Here is a 25540-nt window from a genome sequence, read left to right as displayed (position 1 = left end):
GACAGGGGACAGCAAATGATGAACTGAAGGTGGGGGTGGGGAGAGCTAATAATAATGAATTGAGGGCGAGGGAGGGTAAGTGATGATGAATTGAGGGTGGGGTACAGCAAATAATAATGAATTGAGATTTATGGGGAGAGCAAATGATAATGAATTGAGGGTGAGGGACAACAAATGATGACAAAATAAGAGAGAGAGGACATGACAATGAATTGGGGCAGAGGGGAGCATCTAAATATAATGAATCAAGGGAGCAGGAGGTAAAGTTTGGGTGAGTTGAGGATGCAGGAGTGCCACTAGTAATAGGGGCAAAGAGTACAGGTGCTAATTAATTTATATTTTTTGGGTGGGAAAAGTGGCTATTTATAGTTCGAGGGGGTGTAATGGTGGATTACAATTTATATTTGAAATGGTGGGTTGCATAATAACTAATTATATATTAATGGTGGGTGCACGTCTGTATTCAGCTGCATAGTGTAGAAGTTCGGGAAAAAGTGGGGAATGTGCTCTAAAAGTGATCAGCTATAGATGTCTGTGTTATTTTCTGCAGAGACGAGTCCTGGCAGGAAGAAGTGATAGCAGTCTGCACTGGATAAAGAGGAAAAGGGAAAATGAAGGACTTCAACTACAGATGTCACAGATGAGTCAGTGTGTTATCTGTACACTTACACTATATATTTAATACTATATACAGAGCTCCTGTGTATAATGTAACTGATGATCACTGTATTACCTGTACTCTGACACTATATACAGAGCTCCTGTGTATAATGTCACCAGTGATCACTGTATTACCTGTACACTGACACTTTATGTAGAGCTCCTGTGTATAATGTCACTGGTGATGATCACTGTATTACCTGTACACTGACACTATATACAGAGCGCCTGTATATAATGTCACCGGTGATCACTGTATTACCTGTACACTGACACGATATACAGAGCTCCTGTGTATGTCATCGGTGATCACTGTATTACCTGTACACTTACACTATACACTCTATACTATGTACAGAGCTCCTGTGTGTAATGGTAATATTAGTATTGTGTTTTTTGTTATTAATGATCATTATTCTAGTTTTCGGTCACTATGTGTTCTGGTCACGGTGTGATGGTATATGTTTCATGTATGTGGTATTATTCGGTCACTATATAATGATAATATGTGGTCTGGTCATGGTGTGGCGGTATTTGTTCCTTGTATGTGGTATTATTCAGTCACTCTGTGGTGTTAGTATGTGGTCTGGTCATGGCATGGCGGTATTTCATCTTTGTACATCGTATTATTTGGTCACTATTTGATGTCAAATGTGGTCCAGCCATGGTGTGACGGTATTTGTCCCTTGTATGTGGTATTGTTGGCTATTTTAAAAAATGTATGTGATTCATTCCCTTAAATAAAAATACATAAAAATATACCTAAAAAGGGTATTGGATATTTTAAGAAATGTTTAATAGGTTAGAGTGGATTAGAGCCCAGCCAACAGAGTCTACCTTGTTGTGGTGGTGGTGGCTTAAAAAATCTTTCAGCCAAGACAAAGGCTGATGGTTATGTATGTGATATGGTGTTCGATGGGAACTGTTAATGTATGATTGATCAGGAAGTGGTGCAGAAGTGAAGTGGGTGGTGGGACTGTGGAAGGTTCGTGGGGTGGAGGTGGAGCTCAGGTGGAGCCTAGGCAGAGTCTCAAGGGGGCCAAAAAATGTTGACAGTATGGGGCCCTGAAATTTGTGGTGATAGCCCTGCATGTGTGTATATACAGTACCTATCACATGTGAACATGCTGAGAATATATTAAGAGCGTATAAGAAGAAAAATGTTTTATGGCAATCAGACAGGGTAAGATGAAGGATCTTCCTTCTGTATTTTTTCTAGCATTTTATTTGGTGTGTGTGTATACATTGAATGGACTGGCTATATATCTATTGGCACTTTGGGCTTCCTTTTATCTTCAGAACTGCAGCAGTTGGGTTGTGGCATAGATTACAAAAGATATTAAATTTGTTCAGCAAAAAAATTGGCCCATGTGGACAGCAAGGCTTCTCATCACAGCTCTATAGGAGGGATGGGCAATTAATTTTACCAAGGGACCATATGAGAAACTGTGACTGTTGTGGAGGGCCGAACCAAAAGGCTGAAATGAATTCTGCTCAATATTAATATATTGATTATAATTATTCTATACTAACGTTAATTGTATCACTTAATATTGAGCAGAATTAAGTATGCTGACATCCCCTTGTATACAATATGAGCCCGCACACAGCCCTTCTATATAACGTATGATCCAACACACACCTCCCTGGATATACCGTAAGGGCCTCTTATATATAGTATGAGCCCCCCCTTTTTGGACTCTCGGCAGTGCGCAGCTGACGCGATAAAATTACATCATTGCATCAGCTGTCTCAAACACTGATTGGTGGAAGAAAGGGCCAGCGCCCCCCCCCTCCACCAAAGTATTCACCACTGTCTGCATCCTGAGGATGTGGATAGCGGTGACAGCAGGCGGCAGTGGATGGACTGCTCTGGAACAGCCCGAGGGCTGGATGTAGCCTGCAGGCCACACTTTGTCCATGTCTGCACTATAGGATTAAACAGAATCCGTTACTTGCCATAAATACAGTCCTCAACATCAAAATTACATCACCTAGAGAAAAGGTACTGGAATTATGGAAATCACAGGATAGATAGACATGTTAATGAAATGCAAATAATAAAAAAGGAAACATTTTCCAAGCATCTCGATTTATTCAGTATCAAGTATGAGCACAGAACACGCTAATACACACACTTACACACCTTTTTGGCTATCAGTGACGTTATTAATGGTTATTTCAGCAATTTTCTGCTGCTCTGAATGCAATTGGAGACAAAAGTCATCAAGATCCGTTGCTGGAAGCTCCCTTTTCTATTAACGATTAATCGCGTGCGATGAAAGACAAGTCCAGAGATGCTGCTGGTCATGGACGGTAAAAGGTTTAATCTACCCAGGCTGCTGACAGTAGCATGAGTAACATGCAGCCTGTTTTGTCATGTTCAAAGCTTCTGGGACACTTTGGAGAAATGACCGTACCACTCGTTCCATCACCAAATCAATGGAATGTGGAGCTGTTAGTGTACCTGGAATTAAGACAAGTTATGAGAAAAACTGAAGGGGAAAAAAACAAAAAGCGAAATAAATAGGGTCTTATCTGTATATAAAGAGGATAGCACTTCAGCATCTCCAGACTGGTCTCCCATTGAGCACAACTGGGTTGTTATTGTTCGGCAAGTGCAAAGGGAGCTGCCAGCAGCGGATCTTGATGATTTCTCCAGGTGCATTCAGCGCGGCAGAACATTCCTTAGACAACCTCATTGATAGCAGCGGAGGCTGTAAGTGCAGGTATTTCTGTGTTTTTCCTCTACACCTTTGCAGGAAAAAGTCCCGCTAAGATGGCAGTTTTGAAATATTGGCCTAGCTTAAGTCACTTAAATCTCTTATTTTTCCAACCCTAATGGGAGATTCATCATATGCCTAATTTTCATACATGGAAGCTGCAAACGTGATACTACATGTGTCATTAATAAAGTGGCCTTTAATCGCATATGTACCGTAGGTGGAGACTTAGTGAGGTCACCTGAAAAATGGTCTGAAGAACAGCAGCAATGTCTGAACCTTGTTACGGTACATTATTCAGCACATTTGAGAAATCAAAGCCTACGCAAATGATCTTATCATAAACATGGAAGACTTTGTACTCTTGTGACCTGTTCTTAACACCACCCGGAACAATAAGACTTTTATTTCTAAAGCTTTGAAGTTTATATGGCGGAATAGAGCTACATTGTCTTACAGAATCAACACAGCTTGTAAATGCCTCGGCCAGATCTGCTTTATGAGAGGTTATTTGCACATTTACCTGTGATTGACTAGTATTCTAGATATGAACTATACAGAGACATGAGTTTTATGTAAAAGTCAACAAAGGCAGGGGGTGAAAGATAACAATGCTGCAATATCGGTTTTTCCACCATAGCGATATGCCATCGTGGTCTTAAGCTGAAGTCACACATAGCGACTCACCAGCGATCCTAACAACGATATCAATGTGTCAGGATCGCTGGTGAGTCGCTATGTGATCACTGGTGAGCTGTCAAACTCTGTTCCCCAGCGATCAGCACAGCGACTCCGAGCGCGCGGCGTCGCTGTGTTCGTCAGTGCGCTGATGCAGGGAGCTGGTAACTAACATACACCCGGTATCTAAGGCTACTTTCACATTAGCGTCATGCGACGGCCGTCGCCCTGCGTCGGGGCGACGTACCGTCGCACGCTGTGAAAGGCGTGCACAACGGGGGCAGCGGATGCAGTTTTTCATCGCATTCGCTGCCCCATTGTCATGTCTGGGGAGGAGGGGGCGGAGTTTCAGCGGCGCATGCGTGGTCGAAAATGGCGGAGACGACGCACAAATAACGTTACATGTAACATTTTTTTGTGCGTCGCGGCCGCCAAAACACGACGCATCCGTCGCACAACGGATGCGATGTGTGGCAATGCGTCGCAATGTGTTGCTAATGTTAGTCTATGGAAAAAAAACGCATCCTGAGGGTAACTTTGCAGGATGCGTTTTTTCTTAAAAACGACGCATTGCGACGTGCGTCGCACGACGCTAGTGTGAAAGTAACCTTAGGGACGTGCATCCCTTAGATACCCGATGTGTACGTTAGTTACCAGGAAAGGAAAAGTAAATACCTTGCTGCTCTAACAGTTAATGCTCCTGTTGCCGCCACAAAGCTTCTGTCTGTAGCCTGTTAAAATGGCGACACTCTCCAGTGACAGAAAACAAAGAAGGGGGAGGGGCAAAAGCGTTCCTCAGTATTTCTCTCTCCTCCAGGGTCGCGTAGACTTATCCACTTGAGTTCGTTCAGGATCTGCACCTGGTGTGCTGATTCCGAAGCACTAATCGCGGCTGTAGGCTTCTTCTGTGAAGGAGACTGCTCCCCAGGGCTTTGACACCATCCACCGGCGAATGGGAACGCACCGGTTGAACAGGCGGTGAATGTCAGCTCCACACAGCGACACTATTTCTCTGGGGTTCAGGGATATCTGCATCAGCGCGCTGGTAACTAAGGTACACATCGGGTATCTAAGGGACGCACGTCCCTTGGATACCCGATGTGTACGTTAGTTACCAGCAGATCGCTGGTCTCCCGCCTGTCACACGCAGCGATGCGTGCTGGCCAGCGGGAGACCAGCGACCAAAAATTAGTCCAGGGCTTTCCTACAGCAATCAGCGATACTGGCAGGGGGGCCGGTCGCTGATCGCTGTCACACACAGCGATCTCGCTGGTGAGATCGCTGTTGTGTCACAAAACTTGTGACTCAGCAGTGATCTCGCTAGCGAGATCGCTATGTGTGACGGGGCCCTTATAAGAAGGTATCTGATTGCTGGGACCCCTACTGATCCTTAGAATGAAGAGACTGCAGCCGGAGATACGCTTTAGTGGCATGCACATCGGGTGGCAGGTGGTGTTCAAGTGAAATGCTAAACAGATCTTGGTTTTTTGGTTCTCAGGATCAGTGAGGCCGCTCCCGCTGATAGTAAGGTTGTGGTGGCGTATACTAGTGATATGAAATAACACTACAAGATGTGAATACCTCTTTAGGCTAAGTTCACATTGACTTTTTGGGGTGTGGAAAAAACTTTCTCAAGAGGAATCCATTCCCTATTTTTTGTGCCTTTAAGAAGTTTTTTTTCTGAAGACATTTTGAGCATGCTTTTTAAGCATTTTCTTACATATGGTGATTGGCAGCCTTTTCACTTGATAGTGTAAAATTTGGAAATCTATGTTATATATATAAAAAAAAGTGGCTTAAGTTTTTTCTACGGTGAAGTTTTCAAATCCTCGTTGGAAAAAAGAGCTAAATAAACCTTGTAATTTGAACAGCAAAGTGGATTTTGCATAACAATGAACTAAGTTTTCCTAGGAGTTAATGAAGCAGTTGTTCAGGACGATTTCCTAACAACAATACTCCTTAAAAACATTGTGTGCAAATACCCTGAGGTTGGTTTTTAGTAATGGGTGAACGTGCTGGGATAAGGAGTTATCCGATAATCTTGCGTGCTAACCGAGTGACTTCGGCGTGCTCGAATTATATGTTCGAGGCTCCACGCCTGCATGTTTTGTGGCTGTTAGCTGCAACATCTTCAGGGATTGCCTAACAAACAGGAAATCCATCTATGTATTGTGTCTAACAGCCACGAGACTTGTAGCTGCTGGAACTCGAATATATTTTTTTCGAGCACAATGAAGACACTCGGTTAGAACCCGAGCATCTAATCTAACTGTTTGATTACAGTCAAAACTAGACAGAGACAGCGTGTGTCAGTCCATATACAAATACACGGAGCTTGACAATTTTACATACACACACCGTACAGCGGTGTACGCTCCTCACACACTACCGTGTATTCCGGCTGGTATCACGGACAAATAGAAGCTACCTGTGTGTGACTCTGGAAAAAAAAAAACGAGGCGCTTGTCCGTTTTTCCAGACCTACACCTTAGAGTCGTGTCCATTTTTCAAACAGTTTTGTATATCTGCTGTTTGATTACAGTCAAAACTAGACAGAGACAGCATGTGTCAGTCCGTATACAAATACACGGATAACGGATGTTCTGATAACACCTTATCCAAGCACATTCGCGCTTCACTATTGTTTTATTTTATTGAATTGAATAAGAAAAGTATTCCAAGAGTAGCTGAAGCTGATCCTCTACAAAATCCTAAAAAAACAACAACTATGAACCTAATCGAAAGGTGATAGAGGAATGCTTGTCGTGTCCATGTTTCACCTTGGCAATCCTCAGATCCGATTTCCTTATTAAATGTCTATCCTCATTTTTCTGATCATTCCGTTAGACATCCCAGTGAAGAACACTAAATTCAGCCTCCTCCAGCCTGAAACGGCTGCATCTAAGTGTAGTAGGTCACATTTGCTACACAGCAAAATGTCCTACTACACGTTGCTTTAAATTAGAGGTTTAAAACACTAACTTTTCATGCATCTTAGAACCCATTGTAATATCTCGCCATATTCTTGTCAAGTTGCTGACTGACACCATTTCTTCCAGCATCATCTCTATTTCTTGGAACCCTTTAAAGTCTTTTACCGTACACAACATTGTGACATTTATATTCCATTAACAAGTGCTCTCCTCCTGACATCGCTGCAGAGGTCATCAGCAGGCAATATATAACGAGTCATTGATTTTCAAAGATAAGATGCTATTTTTCTTTATATCAAGAAAAGTCAACTTCTCCTAACATCCTAACATAAGAAATCTTCGGTATTCTGACTATTTATCTGTCATTGTTGATGCAGTAATTACAGTATCTAGGCTACTTTCACATTTGCGTTGCGTTTTTGCACATACGACCGCGGCGTTTTTTTGCAGCATTTTCGTGTGCAGGAAGCAAAAAAACCGCAGCGTTTGTATGCGTTTGCGTTTTTTGCACATTGTTTTGTCTTCACCAAAAAAAAAAAATCTAGATAACAATCTTGCAACACACACCACCAATGGGACATCAGTGGCAGTGTGGTATGGTAATATATAGACCCTGTCTACAGCCGTATTCTTCACATTTGCTTGATTTTTCTTGTGTCAACCTGGATCTGCGCTGGAAGAGTTTTCACTTCAACTTGGATTTGGACATCGCGATGGCTAGGGCATATGCAGTTGCTTGCCATGAACAAAGGAAGAGAGAGACAGCGAAGACGGCGGCGGCATTTGTGGATACATCCGATTGTTGAACTCCGGGATAGCCGTGGGGCGTACCACACCCTCTACAGCGAGCTACAGGCAAACCCGGATAAATTACAGATTATATCCAGATGTCCCAATAAAGCTTCAGGGATTTGCTTGCTCGTGTCTAAGAATCCATCCGGAGACAGGACACACGGCTCCGTCATGCGATTCCTCCTGAGGAACGGCTCCTGGTGACATTACGGTACGTAATATTTAAAAACCAAGGGGGTGTGTCTGCTTTTTTTTTGTTGACATGTACTATTCAAAACCTGGCCTAATTATTTTTCGTGAATGTACTAATTTTTTATTTTATTGTGTTAAAAAAATATATGCAGAAATATTAATTTTACTTCTTTCTCTGTTTCGCAGATTCCTGGTGACTGGAGAGACCCTATCTTCACTACACTTCCAGTACCGTATTGGAATCTCCACCTTGTCTGGAATTGTTGCGGACACCTGCCGGGCTCTCTGGAACGTTCTTTGTCCAGAATTTATGCCCCTGCCCACTGCTGAAAAGTAGATGGAAATTGCTGACAAATTCTGAACAGTCTGCAATTTCCCCAACTGTTTGGGAGCTGTTGATGGTAAACACATACGGATCATCAAACCCAAAAGAACTGGATCGGAGTACTATAATTACAAAAAGTACTTTTCAACAGTACTCATGGCCATTGCAGATGCCGGATGAATGTTTGTAGCAGTGGACATTGGAGCATTTGGCCGTGGTAATGACTCCCAGGCTTTTAAAAACTCAGACATGGGCCGGAGGTTGTACGGCAACCAATTTAATTTCCCTATGCCACTGCCTCTTCCCCACACCGAAGCTCCGCCACTGCCCTTTGTAATGGTTGGGGATGAGGCTTTCCAAATGTGCCCAAACCTGCTGAAACCCTACTCCAGCCGTGACTTGGACCACACCAAAAAAATCTTATTACAGGCTGACCAGGGCCAGAAGAACTGTAGAGTGTGCTTTTGGGATTCTTGTCTCCAGATGGCGAATTCTCGGCACAGCCATTAATCTTAAACTTGAAACAGTGGATGAGGTGGTGAAGGCGTGTGTGGTTCTACATAATTTTGTGATGGCTAAAGAGCACCCGACCTTTAAACTCGATGATGCTGGTCCTAACCCATTGCCTGAATTCACTCAGCACCCTCTCAGGTTATCCATTGAAGTTGGCCAAATGAGGGACCAATTTGCGGCCTACTTTATCTTTGATGTAGGACGGGTGCACTGGCAAGATGAAATGGTGTAAAAATGTTTTCGTGTGTATGTTAATAAAAAACCTGTACCGAGTGCACTGTCTTTTTACACTCCAATAAAATAAACAACTTCCCATGTATACCTATGAATTCATGATGTTCTCACACCTGGGCAGGTAAATACACATACGAGTTAAACTGCAGCATCGCTAGTCTGCGTGAAATATATTGGTACGTAAGCAATGCTGCAGGTTAAACATCATGTGTATTCACCTGCCCATGATTGATAAATAGTTATGATACTAGGCCTGGGTATTGGCCATATGACGTGTATTTTACCCATCAAGTTGATTCAACACACACTTAGTAAGAGTATGTTGTTAATTACAAGGTATATCTATAATCCCCCTGGCCTAGTATCACAATAAGTGAAATGATGGTAAAAACAGCCCATCCTCAAAACACTTTTTATGACACCTTGCAAAGTTTAAGGTGCATTGTGTGTACGGTGCAGTGTGTGTAGGTGGCACAAAAAATATTAATCAAACTTTGCTATGGTAAACCAGAAATTTAAATTTATTTTTCACCAAAAAAATTATAAAAAAAACTTTATTTTTTTCTGCGTTTGGTGGCAGATGGTTGCAAGTTGGGGGTGTGCAGTGACGATGAACAGCTTATAGTGGATGAAGGTATTCTAGGGGAAGGGACAACAAAACTTGTGGGGGGAGGCCAATGATGGGAATGGAGCTAGACACACTAGGAGGAGAGAACAGAGGTTCAGCGACAGTGGTCCTAACTGTGTTTGTCTCCTTAAACTGGCCTGCCTGGACCTCCTTGGGCCCAATGCCCGCCTTGATTGTTGGCCCCGCCTGGAACTTGGGGCAAATAAGAAATGTGGGTCCCCCATCTGCTGCTGTGGCTGCTGCTGTGGCTGCTTCTGATGCTCTGTGTTGGCGGTGGCAGTGATCATCCTTGCAGGAGGACTGGTGGTGGCAGTGATGGTCCAGATTTGCGGAGTGGTGGTGGCAGGGCTAGTACATGTTATAGTGTTGGCGGCAGGGCTGTTCCACGTTTGAGGAGTGGTTACGGTGGCTGTGCTCCAAGCATGCAAGGGGGTGGTGGTGGTGCTCCAGACAGGAGCAGCGCTTGCCATGGTGGTGTCGGTTAAGTGACCAGCAGCACTCAGACTTGTGGTGGTGTAACGGTGGGTGTCCTGGCTTTGAATAGAGGTGTCCGTGCAGTGGTATGCAGCACAAGTCGGTAGTGAGGTGAAGCGAGTCAATGGTGGCACAGTTGGAAATGACACCACTGACTGCTGCCCGTACCGAGTCTGCTGCACAGCCAACAAGAAAGCATTGTTGCAGGCCTGCAGCACACTCAGCTGTTGCTCAGGACTAATGTGTTCCGCCATGCCCTTTTCAATTTTACTAAAAAAAATGGTGCGCTGGTCTGTTGAGGTCGGCCTCCAGACGGTCAAGGCGCTGTTCGACAGAGTGGAAGCGGTGTTCCATGTGGTTAAAACCACGTTCCATGAGTGAAAAACCGCTTTCCACTCTGTCTGACAGCGACTTGAGGCTGGCATTAAAGGCCTCGCTCAAGTGCATAAACTCGGGCAAGACATTCCTGTCCAAGGCCCTCTGCCGCTGGCTGGTAGTGCCCGCATAACCAGTGGCAGAGACCTGGGACAGGGAAACACCTGATTGACCAGCTTCCTGGTCAGCAGCTGTCAGTGTTGCAGACGTGCAAGGTGCTTCCTGGCTGTCGGATGGCTGAGACGGGTCCAAGGTCGTCCGTTGAAGGACCGCTCCAGGGGCAGGTTGCAGGGTGCTGCTCCAGGTGCTGTGGAAGAAAAGAAAAACATTACTATCATGCATTTACAAGAAGCATCACCTGTGGAATAGAAAAACACAGATTAATAAAAATAAAAACCAAAAAATTATAATACTTACGCTCTGGTGGCAAGGACCGGTCTTAGGAACTGCAAAGCTTGATAGTACCGGTATTTTGTTCTGGTCTTTGTTGCTGAACCACTGCGACCCTGCCCCTCAGCACGAACATCAGCGTTGAAGCGGTCCTTGATCGAGCTCCAACGTGTTCGGACTTTGTTCACTGTTGGAAAAACAAAGAAACAACATTTAACAATTGTGTATGATGCACGATATATGCCATCATTAAACCCAACAGTGCCATCACAAACAAGAGTCAATGCGGTACAATACAGCAATACAATACAGCAATACAATACCCAAAGCAGTCACTTTTGAGCCAGATGACACTGTTGGGTTTCCTGCTAGAATATATCTAGCAGGAAACCCAACAGTGCCATCACGAACAAGAGTCAATGCGGTACAATACAGCAATACAATACCCAAAGCAGTCACTTTTGAGCCAGATGACACTGTTGGGTTTCCTGCTAGAATATATCTAGCAGGAAACCCAACAGTGCCATCAAGGACAATAGTCACTGCGGCATAACAGAGCAGGGAAATACTTACTAAACGCCTTTTTGGAGGTTGCAGGGGCGCTGTCCCAGCCATCCATCAATGCTGCGGCCACCTCATTCCATAGCCGCTGGGTCACCGCATTGTCCTTGTACAGCTGGTCACGGCTGTCCCACAACGGGGCACGCTCCTGGACCAGGCGGATAAGGTGCTCATTATCCAGGTAGACGTCTTCATCCCGTTGTGGAACCTAGAGAAAAAACATTCATTATAATATTTGAATTTTGTGTGACTAAAAAGTTAAAAAAAAATCCAGAAAAGAGGTAAGATAAAAGATAAAAAATAAAGGACATTACAAATCATTTGCTACTTACATTCTGTATCACCACCGGGACTTGGCTTGGCTGCTCATGCTGTTCGCCCTCACTAGTCGCGTCCGCTGAAGATGACGATGTCTGAAAAAAAAAAAAAGTTAGATATTTTGAGAAGCATCAGATATACTTACCAAATGCACGAAAATAATCACCTCACGGTCTGCTTGCGCCAGTTCCTGCCGGGATGGTGAATATTCAGATTCTGAAGACATACTGCATGAAAAAATAATACAAAGCATTAGTACATATACAATTTAAAAGGACAGGCATACATTAGATGTAATAATACTCACATTCTTGCCGCTGAAGCTGGAATTGAAAATGGCGTCTTCTTTTGCAGTCTGTCTGCTCTCCAGGCTGTTTCTATAGTTGTGGTACAGTTCTGGCAGACACCTACTTTTATATAGACATGTTTTTTTTTTGGAGGGGGGGTGGGTTTTATCATGTGTCTAGATAATCTTGAGATAAAAACCGCATGCACAAAAAAAGCGCATACGTGCGCATGCCAATGCGCACCCGTAGACTCTGTTAATTTTTTGCGCAAAACGTGCGTATACGTGCGCATGCGTTTTTTTAAAGCGGTTGGGTGGACCAAAAAATGCAATATGTAGCGTCTGGAAATTATGGACGCACACAGAAAAAAAGCAGCGCACGAAAAACGCAAACGCATATCAATGCGCACCCATGTTAAATATAGGGAAAAAAAACGCATGCGCACGTATGCGCAAAAACACAGCGCAAAAAAACACAAGTGTGAAACCAGCCTAAGGTGTCATTTCTTCATATATAAAATTTGGGCAAAAACTGTATATTTATTGCTTTATTATTAAAAGATACCTATCATTTAATACAATTTTGTATATGTTATAATGTCTATGTGCTGCCGATAAGTAGTGGCCTGGGTCTTGAGAACCCCACCGATTGGTCAAAATGACGCACTCAAGAGAGCAGTTCCTGCATGAACTCTCTGCTCGGAGTGGTGTACATGTTCAGTAGTAAGTCTATTGGTCTGTACGCCTGTTTCACAGAACCTGTAGACTTAAGGGGGTTTTACACATAGCGATATCGCTAAAGCATCACCGATTTGGTGACGCAGCAGCGATATCGCTATGTGTGATACTTACCTCCGACCGGCTCCCCCGCTGTCCATCGCTGATCTCGCAGCTCCATTTCTCGTCGGGCGCTTCCTGCTGGGGCCGACGAGCAACGCGTGGACGCGGACGGGAGAACGTCAGGATCACCGCGTCTGAAAGGTAAGTAACAACCGCTAGATCGCTGCTGCATCGCTGTGAGATCTGCCTGTGTGGCAGCTCACTAGCGACCATTTAGCGATGCACCAGCGATCCTGACCGCGTCATATCGTGGTCGGGATCGCTGGTGCATCGCTAAATGTAAATGGGCCTTTACTGTTGAGTCAGTCTACTGCGCTTTGCATTGCATGCAGCTCTTGGTGGTGTTTTGACTAATCAATGTGGGTTTCAAGACCCAGACCCCCACTGATGAGCAGCACATAGCAAACAATTTTTTTGATAGGATCCCTTTAAAATATGCTAGATGTCGCGTCTGGTCTTAGGTTACAAGTCTGCAGTGCGCAGTGAGGATTCTCCGGTATCGGCACTGGAAGTGAGCGGTCATGTGACCAAAAGTATGTAATTTGCATACTTTCAGCCATATTCCAACTAGACGAGTCCAGCTTCACTCAATACATTTGTAATGAGCGAGGCCGTGCACGTCTAGTCGGTATGTGATCGTTTGCATGCAAATCATATACACAGTCACTCACCTGTAAGCTCCCAGCATTGGAGAATCCTTACGGTGCACACGCAAGATAGACCTGGTGCTCTCCGCAAGATTTCTGACAGAGTGAAACGAATCAGAAGAGTTGTTCAAGAGCCAAGGACCACCTGTAGAGAGCTACATAAATACCTGGAATTAGCAGGTACAATTGCTTCAAAGAAAACAAGTAATGCCCTCAACCTCCATGGCCTGTATGCACACTCACCACGCAAGACTCCATTGCTGAACAAAAAGCATGCTCAAGCACATTTAATGTTTGCTCAACAAGATTTAGACAAGCCTGTGAAATACTGAGGGAATTTAGTCTGGTCAGTTGAGATGAAAATTGGACTCTTTGGATGACATAATACATATCATGCATGTTTGGAGGCCAAAGACACTGTATATCACCCCAAAAACACCATACCAACAGTGAAGTTTAGAGGTGGAAACATCTTGGTATGGGGCTGTTTTTCAGTATGGCAAACTTCATATGATTGAAAGAAGGATGAATGGACAAATTTACCGAGGCATTCTCGATATGCCTTCTACCAGGATGATGAAGATGAAACGAGGGTGGACACTTCACACAGCCGAGGAAACTCTCAACTGGTTTCAGGGAAACAAAGCTGCTAGAATGGCCCAGCCAATCACCCGACCTGAATCCAATAGAAAATTTATTTAAGGAACTAAATCTCCAAATTCATAGGAGCCCATGGAACCTTCAGGATTTGAAGTGTTTGTGAGGAAGAATGAGCCAAAATCACACCTGAGCAATGCCTGCGACTAGTTTCTCCACACAGGAGGTGTCTTGACGCTGTCATAACCAACAAAAGGCTTTTGTGTGAAGTATTAAATACATTTCAGTCAATGTGTTCAATACTTTTTCCCTGTCATGTCACTTAATTTATGGACATCTATGGTTTGATTTCTTTCCTGTATGGATTGGATGGGTTCTTACCGACATCTGGTGAGAATTTAATGTCAAGAAATAAATTTACTTAGAAAATTGGTGATGTGTTCAATACTTAATTCACCCCCCGTATAGTGTAGCTGTAGTATACATTCAAATATATCTAGCAGGTGGAAGTCATTTCTCTGGGATCTCCAGCAATCGTTGTGTTGAAAAAAGGCCAACACAAGCTGAGCAAGTATGATGCATCTCTATTACAGAGGTCGGACCCCTACCTATTAGGCATCTATGATGCATCCTACAATGGAGAGCCACTTTATGATCAGACAGTTCGTTCAGTTGTTATAGCCGAAAATGCCCACTCTGCCACTCAATGACCAGAGCGGCGTCCGTATTACTGCTCCATGTTGAGGCTGGGACCAGTAAACACAGACCAGCAGGAGCCAGGTAGATGTCAAAAGGAGAACAGCAGGGGTTCGCTATGGGCAAGTATTATTATTTTATTTTATTAAGCAGATTGGTGCAATTATAGATTGTAATCTTGAGAGCAGGACCCGCTCTATTTTGGGTATCTGAGTTCTGTCTCATTCTATAATGTTTGTACAAGTCATCTCTAAAATTGTAAAGTGCTATAGAATATGTTGGAGCTATTGAAATAAAAAATATTATTTAAAAAATAAATTTCTATTCCCTAAAAAATCCCATCAAAGGAAAATATTTTTTTTACTGGGTCTTCTGTAATTACAGTTGTGTACGCAAGTTGAGTACATTGTGTTATATTATATTTTATTTGGTTTTCAATGATCTAAGAGATACATTTACAACACAAAGATCCGCTCTATACCCTGCAGGATTCCAGCCGCTACTGAACTGTCGCTGGGTTGAGGGTCTCTTTTGCTTGCTCTCTAGGTACAGTGATCTGCTCCTTCGCTGCCGGGAGCTTGATGCCTGGACTCAAGATCTTTGTCTCCCAAGTGTCGTCTGGATATCAGGCTTTTTCAACCCCCAGTCCTTCCTCACAGGTAGGGAGCACATCACAACTCATTAGTAATTTACTGCTACAGTAATTTTTATAATTACTGCCAGGAGGCCTCATTAAATTTGATCTAATGAATAAATATTGTATTTTTCAACATGATTACCAGAACTGCTTAAACTGTGTGCCATAAACAATTATTTCTCTCCACGCTTTATACTAGCTGAATGCATGTTTGCCATCTTAGAATATATTTCTCAAATTATGTATACATATTTTATTGTGATGGAGACTACTAGATATGGCAACTAAAATGATGGACCGGATTAGGTCACGCACGGGAGTAAAAGTAGAAATATTTAACACCCATTGTGATCTTTACAAACTTGTTTCTTTACAGCAAAAACTTCTACAACCTAGTTATTTTTTTGTATTATAATACTTAATTAAAAGGGATATGATTCATGCTGCCCAAACCATGGATCAAACATTGGCTGCGTTATTGCAGTTGTGTAAATTTTACTCTTAAAGTCTCTGGCGTTTCCGAGAAAACACTTTGAAAAGCGAGCCACTGACTTGGGTCTCAATTCAGTATTGCATTTTCTCCTTTTTTTTTTGCCTGTTTTTTAATTTTTTTACTGTTTTTCATTCACACAGAATTCTTCTTTTAATTAGCGACTTGTTCTGAAGTCTATTTTATGTGTTTGCATGAGTTTTTTTTTTTTCTTATGGTCAACATTGTAAGTAGAGTTTACGGTTTCCATATGTTTTGGTCTTACTCAACAAATTTTGCAACTTTTTGAAATGATGAATATGTACTCCAGTCCCCCCTCCACATCACCATACCCCATGGAGTGACTTAATGTACGCCAGAATTTTTTTTCGTCAAGATACAAACTTGGAGGAAAAGTGGATATAAATCCACGCTGCTCATATACGATGAGAGACCAAAATGGTATGGATGTGGATTATATTTGTCAAGCGTTTCAAGCTGTTCATACCTGTTCATCAGGACAAACCGCAATGATGGAGTACAGCTCCGGCTGCAGAGCCACACAAGATATATGGATGTTCTGTGGTTACAGCAAAACAAAAAAATGGCAAAATGTGCAACTTTTTGAATTAAGAAGTCACAAAAAAAACATAAAAGACAAAAATAAAGATGATTTCTGACTTAGAACAAAATTCATAAACAAGTTCTGTTTTGAAGAATTTGACACTAAAATGGAAACAGAAATAACACCAGCCAAAAAAAGTGATTTAAAAAAATTTGCAAATAATGAATTGGGTATGTGTGTCCTGGCTGACTAGTCTGAGGCTAGTCTCTTTGTGCACATATAGGGAGACCTATCATTTTAATGTCGAGGGGTTGGAAAATAACACCAGCGACCAGCCTCGGACTGTTCAGCCAAGACACATAAGTGAAAGGCTGCAACATTTTAAAATATACTTGGCTGCAAAAATGTACTCCATGGCTGATTAATGCCAACTGTGGTTCAAGCAGCATGAATCAAGTGACGGGTTTCCTTTAGAGAGTGGAATTAATGGATGAGTTTTTCAGCTCAGGACCCTCTGTGACCGGTGAATCCAGTTTATTCTGCTGACATTTTTAATAAATATTTGTAAATCCCCATAAAATAACATTTCTGAATCATCTTAGGAATCTGCATTGGGCAATTCTGATGGCTGTTCCTCCTGGAAATGTATGAATAAACCCACCGCTGGGTCTTACCATACGCCTTTGTCAACGGTGCATGCCTCATCACAATGACAGAGGGTAATTGTAAGACTCAGGTATCAATATGGAACAACTGTCTAAAGCCACTCCTACATCAAGACTTGAGTGGCACTGATTATGTCTGCACGTTCCTGCCACGTTGCGATTCCTTGATCAGCACACATCCGATTCTAGTGAAAATTATAGGTGCATGACACCCACCAATTCTGCACCGTCCTGGCAGATATATGCAGAGGCTACATCATCAGCTCTGCTCCCCTCCCAGTGCAGATGGGTTGAAATTTACTTGTATAGTACAGTAGGTAATCATGATTTTATTTCCCATAGACATGACCCACGTACCGTGTGAAGTATTTTCCGTGAGATAGCAGCCATGTTTTTCTGCTTCTTGTTCATGTATGTTGTCATATGTGCAACCTAAGCAGTCCGAGAGACTAAACTGGGAGATCATAATCTCCAAGATTCTCTTTTTAGATTTTGTAGAAATGCAAAATAAAAAGTTCCACTGGATGCTTAACTGTAATGGTAACTTAAGGGTGTGTGCACACGCTGCGGATTCTGCTGCGGTGTACAGTACCATAATATCCTATGGGAAATGGAAACCGCAGTGCAGACGGTGCGGATTTGCTGCGGTTTCTAATCCGCAGAAAGAATTGACATGTCAATTCTTTCTGCGGATTCCGCTCCAGTTTACCATCTCCTCCATTGTAGAGGTGAAAAACCGCAGGCTAATCCGCAGGTCTTTTGACCTGCGGATTTACCTGCTTTTGCTAAATCCGCGCGGATTAATCCGCAGCAGAATTTGCAGCGTGTGCACACATCCTAAGAGGGCATGTGGCTAAATTATACGGAGTAGAGAAAAAGATCTGCAAGACCCTGGTCCAGTGGCCGCATCACTAATCTGTAGCTCAAGGACCAGAGCACTGCGATCCTCCTGCTACCTGTGGTATTCTTGTTGCCTCATCTGCTTAGGCTAGTTTCACACTAGCGTTTATGAGCGCAGCGACGGCCTGCGCACGGCCGCCGCTAAGCCCCGCCCCCTGCCGCGCCACCGCCAGTAGCTCCGCCCACCGGCGCATGACGCTGCATGCGCCCTGCGTCCCCTATCTTTATCACAGGGGGCGCAGGCCGTGCGCAGTATGCGTTTGGCGGCGCATGCGCCTTTTTGACGGTGCGCCGACGCAACCAAACTGCAGCAGGTTGCGTTTGGCGCAGGTCGGCGCACCGTCAAAAGGACGCATGCACCGCCAAACGCATACTGCGCACGGCCTGCGCCCCCTGTGATAAAGATAGGGGACGCAGGGCGCATGCAGCGTCATGCGCCGGTGGGCGGAGCTACCGGCGGGGCGGGGCTTAGCGGCGGCCGTGCGCAGGCCGTCGCTGCACTCATAAACGCTAGTGTGAAACTAGCCTTACCCCTGCAATCCTACGCAGGACCTACTAATCTGAAGATCAGAGTTGGAAGGGACCTCCAGGGTCGTGTCCAACCCCCAGCTCAATGCAAGATCACTAAACCATCTCAGACAGATGTCTGTCCAGCCTCTGTATGTAGACTTCCATTGACAGAGAACTCACTACCTATCATGGCAACCTGTCCCACTCATTGATCACCCTTCACTGTCAAAACGTTTTTTTTTTTTTTTTTCTAATATCTAATCAGTATCTTCTCCCATTCAGTTGCATTCCATTGCTTCTCTTGTTTCCACATTGCAAATGAAAGCTGGGGACAGGGCTGCTGTAAGTAGGTTTGCAGTGCTATGGATCCACTGCTGTGATCACTGAACTAGGGTCTTGAAAAATGTTTTTCTCAACCCTGGAACAGACCCAATATACAAGATAATTATAAGAAATAAAATGATATAGAGCGCCCAGGAATTCATGACTGAACAGTTGGGGAAATGCTCACGTTGGTCGCTTTGTATGACCATTACTTTTTTTTTTTTAATGTCAGACCAAGCCAAACCATGCAGGTATTATTTACAAACCCATAAATGAAGATTATTTATACGCATGTATTTACAAAAAAAAAAAAAAAAAAAATGTGACCACCATTTACTAGTTTCAGTCATGAATAAATCACAGCTGTATAATGCCATGTGGAATATGCATGCCTGCTGGAAAATAAGCTCTCTTGCCACTTATTTCACTCGTGCTATTTATCTAACTATGAAACATACATTTATGAGAATATCACCTCTTGCAAACTGGTGTTTAGCTCTGTGGTTACAGATACTGCACGATTATATATGTCTAAAAAAGACAACCAATTTGAGAATTATATTATTCAACCAAAACTATTCTTGCAGCTGTCATGCAAAGTTTAGCGCGGAAAAATGAATGGCCCCTGGATAAGATGCATCTTACAGTCGATGTAATGAAGAAATACAAGGAAGAATTTTCTCAGCCAGCCAGGGAAGGTGCATACATCTATGGGCTGCACCTGGAAGGTAGGCGTGCATACACTAGTATTAGGTACTGTATCACTAAACACGTCATACGTCTGCAGACATATAAGAAAAGTTTTAAAATACCAGTACGAGTTTTGCCTCTTCGTTCTGCTGGGATCCCTTACCAAAGGATATGCAACTAAAAGCAAGAATTGCATAGTCATGAGCACATTATTGAGGGATAGAGTATGTGCATAAATATTTAGGGCCAGATTCTTGAAGACCGGTATTGTTCACGCCAGTCTTGATAAGGTGACACGTCAGAGCCAGACACTCCTGACTTTATGAATCAGAAGCGCCGGATGAGTGGCATGAGCCTCTATGCACACCTCGCCACAAATCCTAATACATCCACCGCTGGAGTAATATTTGTGGCGCCATGACTCGTGAACCCCATCCCAGCCCAGCTTTGCCCATTTCGGCAGAGCTGGGAGACACCAGAAGTCACAAAATATAAGTGCCAGATTCGGAGCCTTAATGTTTACCTAACATGTGCATTTCAGACAATAATGGCGAGCGCAATGTGATTCCACACATTGGACACCAAAGGCAATAACACCATAGAATGAACCTGGAGATATGGATTCTAAATAAATAATCATATACAAGGGGCGCCTGGCTTCACTGACATACCGTATCTGGCCTATTTAAATTAAATGAATAACATTGGGAATCTGAGTCCTAGGTTGTTTTCCCCTTGAGATTAACCCCTTCATGACCCAGCCTATTTTGACCTGGCCATTTTTTGCATTTCTGACCAGTGTCCCTTTATGAGGTAATAACTCATGAACGCTTCAACAGATCCTAGCGCTTCTGAGATTGTTTTTTCGTGACATATTGGGCTTCATGTTAGTGGTAAATTTAGGTCGATAATTTTTGCGTTTATTTGTGAAAAAAATGGAAATTTAGTAAAAATTTTGAAAATTTCACAATTTTCAAAATTTGAATTTTTATTCTGTTAAACCAGAGAGTTATGTGACACAAAATAGTTAATAAATAACATTTCCCACATGTCTACTTTATATCAGCACAATTTTGGAATCAAAATTGTTTTTGTTAGGAAGTTATAAGGGTTAAAATTTAACCAGCGATTTCTCACTTTTACAACAAAATTTACAAGACCATTTTTTTTTAGGGACCACCTCACATTTGCAATCATTTTGAGGGATCTATATGGCAGAAAATACCCAAAAGTGACACCATTCTAAAAACTGCACCCCTCAAGGTACTCAAAACCACATTCAAGAAGTTTATTAACCCTCCAGGTGCTTCACAGGAACTAAAGCAACATGGAAGAAAAAAATGGACATTTTAATTTTTCCAACAAAAATTTTGTTTTATCAATATTTTCATTTTCACATGGGTAACAGGATAAAATGGATCCTGAAATTTGTTGGGGAATTTCTCCTGAGTACACCGATACCTCATATGTGGTCATAAACCACTGTTTGGGTGCACAGCAAGGCTCAGAAGGGAAGGAGCACCATTTGACTTTTTGAATGGAAAATATAGTGGAATATTTAGCGGTTGCCATGTTGCATTTGGAGAGTCCCTGTGTGCCGAAACATTGGAGCACCCCCACAAGTGACCCCATTTTGGAAACTAGACCCCCCCCAAGGAACTTATCTAGATGCATAATGAGCACTCCGAACCCCCAGGTGCTTCACAAATTGAGCCATAAATATGAAAAAGTACTTTTTTTTTTTTTTTCACAAAAATTTTCTTTTAGCCTCAATTTTTTCATTTTCATATGGGCTACAGGATAAAATAGATCCTAAAATTTGTTGGGACATTTCTCCTGAGTACACCGATACCTCATATGTGGTCATAAAGCACTGTTTGGGCGCACGGCCGGGCTCAGAAGGGAAGGAGCGCCATTTGACTTTTTGACTGGAAAATTAGCTTCAATCCTCAGCGTACACCATGTCACGTTTGGAGAGCCCCGGTGTGCCTAAACAATGGAGCACCCGCACAAATGACCCCATTTTGGAATCTAGACCCCCCCCAAGGAACTTATCTAGATGCATAGTGAGCACTCCGAACCCCCAGGTGCTTCACAGATTGAGCCATAAATATGAAAAAGTACTTTTTTTTTTTTCACAAAAATTTTCTTTTAGCCTCAATTTTTTCATTTTCACATGGGCAACAGGATAATGTGGATCCTAAAATTTGTTGAGAAATTTCTCCTGAGTACACCGATACCTCATATGTGGTCATAAACCACTGTTTGGGCGCACAGCAGGGCTCAGAAGGGAAGGAGCACCATTTGACTGGAAATTAGCTCCAATCCTCAGCATACACCATGTCGCGTTTGGAGAGTCCCTGTGTGCCTAAACATTGGAGCACCCCCACAAGTGACCCCATTTTGGAAACTAGACCCCCCAAGGAACTTATCTAGATGCATAGTGAGCACTCCGAACCCCCAGGTGCCTCACAAATTGAGCCGTAAATATGAAAAAGTACTTTTTTTTTTTCACAAAAATTTTCTTTTAGCATCAATTTTTTCATTTTTACATGGGTAACAGGATAAAGTGGATCCTAAACTTTGTTGGGAAATTTCTCCTGAGTACACCGATACCTCATATGTGGTCATAAACCACTGTTTGGGCGCACGGCAGGGCTCAGAAGGGAAGGAGCGCCATTTGACTTTTTGAATGGAAAATTAGCTCCAATCGTTAGCGGACACCATGTCGCTTATGGAAAGTATGTAGTGTATGTCAGGTTGGTGTGTGATGTAGTATACACCACACACACACACACACAAACAACCTGACGTACACTACACCACACACCAACCACCAACCTGACGTACACTATGCCACACACACCAACCTGACACTAGGTCAGGTTGGTGTATGGTGTAGTGTACAGCACACACTCACCAACCTGACATACACTACGCCACACACACCAACCTGATGTACACTACACCACACACACAAACCTGACACACTACATCAGGTTGGTGTGTGAGGTGTAGTGTATGTCAGGTTGGCGTGTGTGGTGTAGTGTACATCAGGTTGGTGTGTGTGGTCTAGTGTACATCAGGTTGGTGAGTATGTGTGCTGTACTCTACACCACACACACCAACCTGTCGTACACTACACCACACACACCAACGATAGGTTGGTGTGTGTGGTGTAGAGTACAGCACACATACTCACCAACCTGATGTACACTAGGCCACACACACCAACCTGATGTACACTACACCACACACCAACCTGACACACTACGTCAGGTTGGTGTGTGTGGTATAGTGTACGACAGGTTGGTGTGTGTGTGGTGTAGAGTACAGCACTCATACTCACCAACCTGATGTACACTAGGCCACACACACCAATCTGACACTACGTCAGGTTGGTGTGTGTGATGTAGTGTATGTCAGGTTTGCGTGTGTGGTGCAGTGTACGTCAGGTGTGTGTGGTGTAGTGTACGACAGGTTGGTGTGTGTGTGGTGTAGAGTACAGCACACATACTCACCAACCTGATGTACACTACACCACACATACCAACCTGGCACACTACATCAGGTTGGTGTGTGTGGTGTAGTGTAGTGTACAGCACACATACTCACCAACCTGATGTACACTAGGCCACACACACCAACCTGATGTACACTACACCACACACACCAATCTGACACACTACGTCAGGTTGGTGTGTGTGGTGTTGTGTATGTCAGCCTAGTGTGGGTGAGTTCTGTCGTGGAATGTCTGGATGTGTTTAGTCCATGGACGTGTGATGAATTCTGAAGCATTCATTCAAACACAGTCCAGGTTTGTCAGGACACGTTTCACATTGGAAACGAGTCGTTTTTCTTGTCCCCCTTTTATAGCACACCCGGCACCTTTTTCTTGTTATCCCCTCACTGGGAAAATGTTGCCCTGGTACCATAGGGGAAACTTGAGTTCCAGGGGTGCTGGGACGCGCTCCGTCCTCCTCTCCAAAAATCATGGCCTTTATCACCACCTCCTGGAACTCAAGGAAGGACTGGTTCTGGCCTGCACATCGTGATAGCACGCATGCATTATACAGTGCCATTTGTACGAGGTACACAGCCAGTTTTTTGTACCACACCTTCGCCTTCCGCATGGCATTATAGGGCTGGAGGACTTGATCAGAAAGATTAACTCCCCCCATGTGATGGTTGTACGCCAGGACACAGTCCGGTTTGTGGACCGGTGCTGGGGTACCTCGAACGGTGGTGGCCGTGGTGCCAGGCCCATGGATTGTGGTCAAGACAAAGACGTCTCTTTTGTCTTTGAACTTGACCACAAGCATGTTGCCGCTACACTGGGCTCGGCTCTCACCCTTTCGGAGAGGCTGCTCAATTAGCGGCAAAGGGAGACCCCTCTGGTTTCTGCGCACGGTACCGCAAGCGACGGTAGCTCTGGCAGAGGGGATTGAAATAGTGTGATGCTTGTATAAAAGTTATCAACGTACAGATGGTAACCTTTATCAAGCATTGGGTGGACCAAATCCAACACTATTTTCCCACTCACCCCCAAAGCAAGTGGACATTCTGGGGGCTGGATCCTACTGTCCTTTCGTTGGTAAACTCTAAAGCTGAGCGTGTACCCTGAGGTACTCTCACACAGCTTGTAGTTTTATCCCGTACCTCGCCCTTTTGCTGGGCAGGTACTGACGGAACTGAAGCCTCCCTTTGTAGTGAACGAGGGATTCATCCACACAAATTTGCCTTTCGGGAATGTACACTTCAGCAAACTTGTTGCTGAAGTGTTCGACGAGCGGCCGAATTTTGAACAGTATCAAAATTCGGGTCATCGTGGGGAAGGCTTTCAGTGTTGTCCCTGAAATGGAGAAATTTATGAATCGCCTCAAACCGTTTGCGAAACATAACCATGCCAAATACTGGAGTTTGATATAAAATATCGGTACTCCAGTATTGGCGAATTTCTGGTTTCTTCACAATCCCCATGTGAAGAACAAGTCCCCAATATTTAATCATTTCTACAGAGTCCACGGGACTCCAAGTAGAGAATGAAGAAATTGGGTGTTCTGCTAAAAATTGTTGGGCATACAAGTTTGTTTGCTCCACCATGAGACTGACGATTGACTCCGAGAAAAAGACTTTGAAAAAGTCTATTTCTCTAAAGATGGCAGTCTCAAACTGGATTCCTGATTGGGGAACAAAATCAGGAATCCGTGGAGCAAAATTTTCAGGGACGGGGGTCCAGGAGGGAGCACTAGTGCTAGGTTGGGCGTGACTAGCACTAGGTTGGGGGAAACACACTTGACTGTGGGACTTCCTCCAAGGTACCCGACTCTTCCTCCCTGGGCTCCGGACGATTTCTCGTCCTGCGACATCTTGGTGGTGGCAAGTCTATGTCGCTGGAAGAGGAAGAGTGGGAGGTATAGAGAAAGGTGGGGTCCTCCTCACTATCAGTTTCGGAGGCAATAATTTCATATGCCTCCTCAACTGAGTAGACCCTTTGTGACTGGGATGACTGGGAAGAGCGGGACATTGTGTGTGCGTGTGTAAAAAAGCTTTATTATAGTGTGCGTATGTTTGGTGAAAAACTTTCTACTGCAGGACGGGGCTGTCAGGTGCGGGTTGTCAGGCGGGGGCTGTCAGGCGCGTGCGAGGGCTGTCAGGCGCAAGCGGGGCAGGAAGGGGCTGAGAAGATGCAGCAGCAGATGGAGCCGGCAGTAGCAGCAGGTGATCAGCGGGGCAGGGGATGATCAGGGGGAGGATGGGGCTATCAGTTGCTGGGGGGGCAGAAGGGGAGCCGAGGACCAGCTACAGATGGATCCGGAAGCAGCAGGTGATCAGGGGGGCACGGGGTGATCACCAGGGGAGGATGGAGCTGTCAGGTGCTGGGGGGGTAGGAGGGGAGCAGAGGACGAGCTGTAGAT

General features: G+C 44.0%; 1 protein-coding gene across 4 annotated transcripts in view; it reads left to right on the top strand.

Annotated features, from left to right (window-relative positions):
- LOC141049432 (dynein axonemal heavy chain 11-like) overlaps nucleotides 1–25540 on the top strand; it is a 164519-nt gene that overhangs the window by 136167 nt on the left and 2812 nt on the right. For all 4 annotated transcript variants that reach the window (XM_073545908.1, XM_073545907.1, XM_073545909.1 and 1 more), the window contains 2 exons: nucleotides 15409–15521; nucleotides 19520–19660. In XM_073545908.1, coding sequence (XP_073402009.1) covers nucleotides 15409–15521; nucleotides 19520–19660 — 254 coding nt within the window. The remainder of the gene's footprint in view (nucleotides 1–15408; nucleotides 15522–19519; nucleotides 19661–25540) is intronic.

This window comes from Dendrobates tinctorius, unplaced genomic scaffold (assembly GCF_039654945.1).
Source record: "Dendrobates tinctorius isolate UK_male_01 unplaced genomic scaffold, ASM3965494v1 ptg000143l, whole genome shotgun sequence".
Lineage (NCBI taxonomy): Eukaryota > Metazoa > Chordata > Amphibia > Anura > Dendrobatidae > Dendrobates > Dendrobates tinctorius.
This window is presented reverse-complemented; position numbering and strand designations above follow the sequence as displayed.